The sequence below is a fragment of the Grammomys surdaster genome, unplaced genomic scaffold, assembly GCF_004785775.1.
Source record: "Grammomys surdaster isolate TR1022 unplaced genomic scaffold, NIH_TR_1.0 259, whole genome shotgun sequence".
Taxonomy (NCBI): Eukaryota; Metazoa; Chordata; class Mammalia; order Rodentia; family Muridae; genus Grammomys; species Grammomys surdaster.
The window spans coordinates 4,320,836-4,330,149 of NW_021604700.1; the positions used below are offsets into that span (position 1 = coordinate 4,320,836).

The 9,314-nt window shown below is 49.3% G+C and overlaps 1 protein-coding gene across 1 annotated transcript; it reads left to right on the plus strand.

Annotated features, from left to right (window-relative positions):
- Positions 1-341: 341 nt before the first annotated feature.
- Glul (glutamate-ammonia ligase) lies at positions 342-8,506 on the plus strand. Its single transcript, XM_028775778.1, has 7 exons — positions 342-473; positions 3,286-3,464; positions 4,868-5,029; positions 6,441-6,587; positions 7,067-7,194; positions 7,355-7,554; positions 8,008-8,506. Exons 2-7 carry the CDS (start codon positions 3,299-3,301, stop codon positions 8,324-8,326), a joined length of 1,122 nt encoding a protein of 373 aa, XP_028631611.1. The 5' UTR covers positions 342-473; positions 3,286-3,298; the 3' UTR covers positions 8,327-8,506.
- Positions 8,507-9,314: the final 808 nt, after the last annotated feature.

The following is a 9,314-nucleotide window of genomic DNA, read 5'->3' on the forward strand; positions in this document are numbered from 1 at the left end:
TTCAGTGACAGATCTCCTCGAAAATTTCTGTATCGTTAAGGTAGCAAAGGGCCAAGGCCAAATGACTGAGGAAAGCCTCAGCCTGGGTCCGAGGGTCCAGAGGTCGCTAAACAACGGAAGCTGCAAAAGCCTCCAGCACCTTCCGCCCCGGCCCTCCTCAAGCCGCGGCTGCCTCCCCTCCCCCACTCCCCTTTCTCTTTCTTTCTTCTGGATCTTGCTCGCCCCACCCCGCGGTTCTCGCATAGCTCCTAGGCCAATGGCTGCACGCCGGTTTCCTGGCCTAAGCCAGCCAGTCAGGGCGCTTGGGGGCGGGCACGAGCTGTCAATAAAAAGTACTGAGCAGCCAGCGGCCCTGCAGAGCTGAGAATGGGAGTAGTGCATAGTGTCTGAGCAGCACACCCATCTCCTCTCCGCTCTTCGCCTCACTCTCGTGGCCCGTTCACCCATCCATCACCCGGCCGGTCACCGTTTTGGTAAGAGGACAGAGGGTCCAGGAATGCCCCAGCCGCTCGGGCTGTAGCGTCGCACTCTACTTCCCAGCTCCAGTCTGCCTGCCGCTGCTTGGCGCGGGATGCAGCGCTCCTGCCTCCCGCGTACTTGCAGCATGCGGCCCGGGCGGGCTCTGCTTGGCGTTCCTAGGGCGTGCTGTGAGCCAAGCTCCGGGAAGGGCGGGGTTGCGGGTTGTTTTGATCTGTTCTTTACTTGAGGCCGGAGGCGCCACCCGGGGAGGCGCTCGCCTCCTGGTATGGGGTTAACGCCGAGATCGGGGGCGATCCGGTGGTCCCAGCGGAAGTGCGCTCTTGCCTTAGGTGGGCGCAGATCCTCTCTTCCTGGATGGCGCCGTCACGCTGTGGGTGGTCTGGTTGAGGCTGGTGGTCGTAAACGTTGGTGGCACCACTCGCCGGCTCCCAACGCCGTGTCCTCCTGAGCCTTTACCTTTACCGTATGACCGAACAATGGAGAGCCGGGGCCCGGGAGTGGCCGGAGGGCTCCGCAGTGGAGAGGCCGGGCCAGGCGGAGGCAGCAGCGCCGCGCTGTGCCTCCCGCTGTCGCCCCACTCTCACCACCCGGCCTCTGTCCTCGCCGGGGTATGGCCCCCTGGGAGAGGCCTTGAGATCTACGCGGGCCCGAGGGTCCGGGCGCCGACTTTCCGGACATTTTAGTGGGAAGGGCTGCTCTCAAAGTGGATTGCCCCAACTCCTCCGGGGGCGGGAAGCGGGGATCCTCCCCCAGCCGCAAACACTCAAAGAAATCCTCGATTGAAGACGTAGAAGATGGAGATTCTCGGTCCTCAGAGTCCCCTTCTAATACCTTCGGCTTCGTTGCCTACTCTGTGAACACCGGGGAGAAGTCGAGGGTTAAGGTTAAATCTCACCAGTCTTACTCTACTACCTCCCAGTCTGAACGATCTGGGTCCCCCACTCCATCGCCCTCGCCCAGAAAGCTCCGTTGCTTAGAACAGCGAGAAATCGAGACCAAGGAGAGGCAGGAACACTGCCCTAAAAAGAGGAGGGCTAGAGAGTACAACCCCAATGCATTTGATTCTCATTGGCTGGGGTGAGTAAAAAGGCAGGGAGAAGGACCCCGGTGCATTTGGTAACAGCAGAAATGACTCAGAATTTAAGGACCCATTCCACTCGGCATCATAGGAACACCAGTTGGTGCTATGTAGACTAGGCTGCTGGCACCCAGCTGGTCTCAAGGAAGATGGCCAGAGGAGGAACCCAGATTCACTTAACGATTGATTAATGCTGGATGTGTAAGCCACGGGAGAGAAAAGCCGAGAGAATTGGCTGGTGTGACTTGAAGCTATGTAGAATTACGATCCAGGCCTCTGAGTGGTGTAGGCAGAGGCTTTGGTTCTGCATCGGACTTGACAGTCGAGGTTCATCTGTTCCCCAGGGCAAGGGTGAGGCTTTTGGAGGGAGAAGCAGTTGTTTTCACTTGGGCAAACATGGACAGTTGCCCGTAGAAACTTTGCCACTGTACTTCAGAAAGTTGCCCAAGTCATTGGAGAAGAACAATATGTTCCCTTTCCAGCGATCCTGGGTGATTAGGGAGGGGGACCTTTCCTCTTGTGTTGAGGCTGGGTTTGTGGCCTCAGATTCTTAGAGGATCTTGTCCCCACTCTCTGTGGCTTGTAGTCTTGTGCCCCAGGTCTTTATTAGAAGTGGGATTTTTCTACTTACCAGAAAATATTATCTGGTGGAATCTTCAAATTCTGTAATTTTCACATTGAAATCTTCCTCTGGAGTAAGGACTTTGTATCACAGTAATGGAGTCAGCAGTTGAGGCCTGATGTGGAGGGGGGCATCTTTAATCCCAGCTCTCAGGAGGCAGAGACTGGTAGATCCTCTGATTTCGAGGAAAGCTTGGTCTGTATAATGAGTAAGTACCAGGACAGAGAGGGCTTTGTAGAGATTTCCCTGAATTAAAAAAAAAAAAAAAAGTCAGCCGGGCAGTGGTGGCACTTGCCTTTAATCCTAGCACTTGGGAGGCAGAGGCAGGCAGATTTCTGAGTTCGAGGCCAGCCTGGTCTACAGAGTGAGTTCCAGGACAGCCAGGGCTACACAGGGAAACCCTGTCTCGAGGAAAAAAAAAAAAAGTCAGCAGTATGCTCCTTGGAGTATGGCTTTACTTTTTACCATGTTAGTGGTGGCATATAATACAGGCCTTTTTTTTTTCTCCCAGAAATATGTTAGCCTTTAAAATCTGACAGCTAGTCCCAGTATTTCATTGTTAAATCTAAATATGGTGGCTGCACATACCTTTAGTCCTAGCATTCTGCTTGTGAGGCTAGCCTGGTCTGCATAGCAAATTCCAGGGCTCCACAATGAGACCTTGTCTCGAATAAGTGAGTAGTCTAAATGTAGGGACTTGGGTTATGATGGGGTGTGTGTCCCTTAAGGTTTTTGCAAGAATAGAAGACAAAGGAAGACTCAGCAAGTCAATTAGTCAGGTCTTTCTGTGCCAATAAGGTAGCTCTATTGGGTGGAATAAGATATCTGTTAATGAACCTCTTGATATTTTGTTCTCTCCTGCCAACCTTTCTCAAGGTTAACAGTTATTAAAATCCCTTAACTAGTTCCCCTGGGGCGTGGGGATGATCTTTGTCTAATACAACACCTTAAACCTCTTGATAGCAGAGTGAATAAAGCACCTTTAAGTGTGTTGTGTCCCAAAGGCGCGAGATCACTGCGCACTCCGTTCTGATCCCCGTGCCGTTCCTGCAGGGGATCCCTTTGGAGTAGATGTTAATAAAATGTGATTTTTGTCTCTCTCCAGAACACCTTCCACCATGGCCACCTCAGCAAGTTCCCACTTAAACAAAGGCATCAAGCAAATGTACATGTCCCTGCCCCAGGGTGAGAAAATCCAAGCCATGTATATCTGGGTTGATGGTACCGGAGAAGGACTACGCTGCAAGACCCGTACCCTAGACTGTGAGCCCAAGTGTGTAGAAGGTGAGTTCGGGCAAATGGGCGGGAGCGGGGCATGTGTGCGAGCATGTGTGCAGCCTTAGATTCCACCTTCCTTCTGTTTGGTTTGCAAGGCTTGTCAGACCTTAGTCAGTCACCCGTAAGGAAGCTGCCACAGAGTCTGGAGGCATAGCGACAATGGAAGCCTTTATTTAAGGGAATCTTGCGTGTGCTGGTACATTGAAGACAAATACTAGGTCACATTTGTAGGGGATGGGAGGCTGGTGAGTTGCTAACCTTGGCCAACTCCAGGAACCTAGTTTAAAAGGACTGGTATAACTGGAATATGCTATCTAGTTTATATAACAGTCTGTCTCAACCTTCCTTAATACTTCAACCATTTAATAAGGTTAGTCCCTCATGTTGTAGCTACTCCCGACCTTTAAAATTGTTTTTGCTACTACTTGTATAATTCATAACCTTCTAAGACTCCCTTTATTTTAGTTCTGGCCTTTGTTTTTCAGTATTGACCAAGTAAGCCATAGCTGTTCAGGGGAGGGTTGGCACCCTCACCATCTACCTGGTTTAGGATGGGTTACTCTTCGAAGGATGTTTCTGTTTGAGAGGATGACCAGATAATAGCATAGATTGTGTACTTGGTACTTGGCAGAGTGTGGGTAGGTTCTTCAGTCTCTGCCTTCTGAGAACTCAGGTAACTGGAGATTCAAACCGGCCACTAAGATAGTAGGGAAAGGACCAAGCGGTGGGGAAGCAGCTGTTTCCTCATCTATAAAAGCATAACCTGAGCTATATCAGTCAGCCCTGTGAGTGATGGGAGAAAGAAAGATGGTGGCCTAGAGAAAGAGGTGGGTTGTTTTGTTTTATGTCCCATGCGTCAGTGTATGACACACTGGAAGTGATACCAGAGTACATACATGGTGCACAGTCGACTTCCACAGAGAGGACTTGTCAGCTGCTCAGGTGCTTCTTGGGATGAAGCGCTCTTGGGAATCTCAGATAAGGAGAAACAGGGATGGGTGACATCAGGTTATCCCTGATGACGACACATTCACATGTACTTCACTCTTCATAAAGACAAAGTCAGGATGAATAAGAGGCTGACCATCTTCTTGTGTGTGCACTGAGAACTTTTTAAATTGTATGTGTATGGGTGTTCTGCCTGCACATGTGTGTGTGTTCTCCATGTGTGCAGTGCCAGTGGACAGTCAAAAGACTGTGAGAACCCCAGGAACTGAAGTTACAGACAGTTGTGAGCTTTCATGTGATTGAGAGCACTTGTTGCTCTCACAGAAGATCTGGGTGGCTCCATCTGTGACTCCAGTTCCAGGAGATCCCCACCCCCATCCCAACCCCACCCCCTGTCTGGGTTCTGCAGGCTCAAGTGTATCTTTAAAGTTAATTTAATTTTCTGTCTTTGTTATGCCCAGAGTTGCCTGAGTGGAACTTCGATGGCTCCAGCACCTTTCAGTCCGAAGGGTCCAACAGCGACATGTATCTCCATCCTGTCGCCATGTTTCGAGACCCCTTCCGCAAAGATCCCAACAAGTTGGTGTTCTGTGAAGTTTTCAAGTATAACCGGAAGCCTGCAGGTATGTGTAGGATGGGTGTGGCTGTCTGTAATAAAGGGAGATGACATTCTGAAATGAATTGAGAAGACTGATCCCTAAGAATGGAGGGTGCCATGTCTATTAAACTTTCCTGCTTAAATCCGTGGTTCATCCTTCCATGGTTCCTTTTATTGCTTGAATAAACTGTTGAATCTTTTGGTTTGCTGACAGGAGTCTCCAGTGGCAGCCCCTACCTGCTGATTTAAAAGTTCTGTAGTTTTTGAACTTAAATACTAGAACTGCCACTTTTTTTTTTTTTAAAGATTTATTTATTTATTTTATTTATGAGTACACTGTCGCTGTCTTCCGACACACCAGAAGAGGGCATCCAATCTCATTACGGATGGTTGTGAGCCACCATGTGGTTGCTGGGACTTGAACTCAGGACCTCTGGAAGAGCAGTCAGTGCTCTTAACCGCTGAGCCATCTCTCCAGCCCGAACTGCCACTTTTCTACATGCTTGTGTGTGTGTGTGTGTGTGTGTGTGTGTGTGTGTGTGTGTGTGCTGTATGTGGAGAGACCTGGAGAGCATGCATGGGGAGGCCATGCCATGCTGGATGTGTGCACATCAGTGGGCAGCTTTAGAATTGGTTCTCTCCTACCTATTTGTGTGGGTTCTGGAAGTGGAACTCGGGTTGCCAGGCTTGTGGCAGCCACCGAGCTGTCTCAGTGGTCTTTTCTGCTGTTCATTTTTTAAGATAGAGTCTGTCTCGAAGTCATTGGATGATCAAACGAATGACCATTTGGGAGTATTGCACCTTAACTGGTTCCTGGCCCTGCCACCTGCCCTGTCACCTGGGCATGTCACCTAACACCCTCTCTCAGGGCTTCATTTTCTCATTTGTTAAAATGAAGGTTGCTAATACTCACCTCAGACTCAGTTGGTTATTTTTTTCTAGCTTGGGAATTGTTTCCACTTATGCTCATATCTATGTCTGTCTGTCTACCTATCTACCTACTTATCTACTTTTGTAGCAGTCAATACTGTATAACTTAGCACTTAAACTCAGCTGGCATGTAAACCTAATGGACAAGCCATTCTCAGTAGAATGACAGATCTGTCCTTCAGTGCCTGAGAAGCCAGGGAATACATCTGACAACTAGTAGCAGTTGTCTTGTGAGTAGAGGGAGTAATGCCTGGCGTGTGGTGTGTGGAAGGCGGCCAGCATGCAGATAGGGTGAACACTTGCTCGGATTCCATTCCTTTGAGACTACGTGGCTGACTTTAATTATAAAAAGTCTATCAGCCATTTCCTGCAAATGAACAATTATCACTTCCATTTTCCTTGGTAATGGAACACTGGTTAGGCCTGGGTCGGTCCATCCTATGACGGGCATTCAAGCCGTGTAAGAGGGCCCTATTCCTGATGGCATGCTGACTCCTTATTTCTAGAGACCAATTTGAGGCACACCTGCAAACGGATAATGGACATGGTGAGCAACCAGCATCCCTGGTTTGGAATGGAACAGGAATATACTCTCATGGGAACAGACGGCCACCCTTTTGGTTGGCCTTCCAATGGCTTCCCTGGACCCCAAGGTAAGTCCTCCTGGGTAACTTCCTCCTCTAAGTTTTTACTGTCCAGGAAATCCCCCTCCCCAGAGGTAGGAGCAATCCTGAAATCAGAAAATGGAGACCGGCAACAGGATTTAACAGTAGATTGCCCTCGCATCCCTCACACCCAGACTGATTAGAATTTAAAGTGACAGAAAGTGGTGAGATGGCTCAGTGGTTACCCACCAGGCTTGACAACCTGAATCTCATCCTGGGATCTGTACGGTAGAAGGCAAGAAATGACTCTCTCAGGTTACCCTCTGACCATACTGTAAATATGCACATACACACAAAGTTAATGAAAAGCCACTCAAAGTAAGCAGGGGCTCTACTGAGGCTGTGGCAAAGAATAACCTAAATTCTCCCGCCTGCACCTGAAGGCAGGACTAGGACCTCCTCGTTTTTGGCTTTGGGGTTTCCTGGACTCTCTGACTCTTCCCTGCTCTGTCTCAACCCTCCTTCAGGTCCTTATTACTGCGGTGTGGGAGCAGACAAAGCCTATGGCAGGGATATCGTGGAGGCTCACTACCGGGCCTGCTTGTATGCCGGAGTCAAGATCACAGGGACAAATGCTGAGGTTATGCCTGCCCAGGTAAATGTCTGTTTCCTCCCCTCTGAAGACTTGGGTAGGTAGACACGTGGGGACTTGGCTAGCAGGGGCAGATCACAGGGTTGAGCAGAGCAAGCTAGGAGCTTGAGTGGGCCGAGCAGCTGGTTGGCTTTATTTTAAAGATCAGTCTTTTTCTCTCTAGTGGGAATTCCAAATAGGACCCTGTGAAGGGATCCGAATGGGAGATCATCTTTGGATAGCCCGTTTTATCTTGCATCGTGTGTGTGAAGACTTTGGGGTGATAGCAACCTTTGACCCCAAGCCCATTCCAGGGAACTGGAATGGTGCAGGCTGCCATACCAACTTTAGCACCAAGGCCATGCGGGAGGAGAATGGTCTGAAGTAAGTACCTTCCTCTGAAACTCTTCTCGTGGAGTGGAAGGGCTTTGGATACTTGGGCTTCTCACAGACTGTACATGCCATGCTCTGCCTGTGTTTGTCATAAACCTGTCATTTTGTATCCGTTGGAGAGGTGATACAGAAATACTTTAGGAATAGAATTACAGGTGTGATAACAGAAAAGCTGACAGTGGGTTCAGGCATTTGAACTAAGTAAAAATATAACTAAATGGGTAACTTAATCCTTACTGGTGGAAAGAGGGAAGTGATGGGGCGATCTTTCCTTCCAGTGGATAATTTGCACTACATGTTAAGAACTGGCCTGAGGGAAGCACCGAGACAGGCCACAAGACAGAAACAGCCTTCTTTTGGGATTTATGCCTGCTTCCTCCTGCCATTGAAAGATGGGTTTCTGGTGACAGGAATGAATTCTCTTCTTTTACTGTCTCACACTAGGTGCATTGAGGAGGCCATTGACAAACTGAGCAAGAGGCACCAGTACCACATCCGTGCCTACGATCCCAAGGGGGGCCTGGACAACGCCCGGCGTCTGACTGGATTCCACGAAACCTCCAACATCAACGACTTTTCTGCTGGTGTTGCCAACCGCAGCGCCAGCATCCGCATTCCCCGGACTGTCGGCCAGGAGAAGAAGGGTTACTTTGAAGACCGTCGGCCTTCTGCCAATTGTGACCCCTACGCGGTGACAGAAGCCATCGTCCGCACGTGTCTCCTCAACGAAACCGGCGACGAGCCCTTCCAGTACAAGAACTAAGCGGACTAGACTTCCAGTGATCTCGAGCCTTTCCTAGTTCATCCCACTTCCCAGCTCTTCCCTCTCCCAGTTGTCCCCACTGTAACTCAAAGGATGGAATACCAAGGTCTTTTTATTCCTCTTGCCTAGTTAATCTTGCTTTTATTGGTCAGAATAGAAGGGTCGAGTTATTAATCTCTACACACCCAACCTTTTCTTTCCTATCTAGCTTTCTAGTAAGGAGTGGGAGGGGGGAGGGGAAGGGTAACCCACTGCTTCATCTCATCAGGAATGCATGTCCCGTAGGCATAGATGTCACAAAGTGGGTGTACTTGTGGTGAAGGAAGACTTTCTTTTTTTTCAGGATAGTTGAAAGTGCTGGTCCAATGGCTTAGATTGACATTTCCCCTGTTGGTAGAGTAGAGAGCTGGTGTTTCTTCAGGGGAGTTGGTCTCTTGTGCCATGCTTCCTTAGCTTGGAGGAATGGAATTTATCCCCTCTGTGAACACAGCTCAGTGTGTCACCTGATGGATGGCCCTACTATAAAGGAAGAAAAAAGTTGGCATTTCTTGGTCCTCCGTTTATAACACAAAGCAGAGTAGTATTTTTATATTTAAATGTTAAAAACAAAAAAGTTATATATATGGATGTGTGGATATACGTCTTTCTAATTGACAGAACCATCCTATTCACTGGGTGCCAAGTTTAAGGAGCTTGGTTTAGAAGTGAGGCTCTCTTGAGGTGGGGGTGGGGATGCAGTACGGGAAAGTTGGTTATCTAAGGGGCTCATTTTGCTGCTTAGGGTTTCCCTGCCCACTCTGCAGGAGCAGACGTTGGACAGGTAGCCGGTGGGATGCCACTGCTTGCTATCACCTGTCCCTGAGCTTAGGTTTAGGGGATTCGCATACTTAATCCACACACGAGTTAGAAGTATGAGTTGGCTGGTCAACTTGAACATTGTTACTGACGGGTGGGTGGGTGGGTGTTACTGGGGTTATTTTTTGGTGGG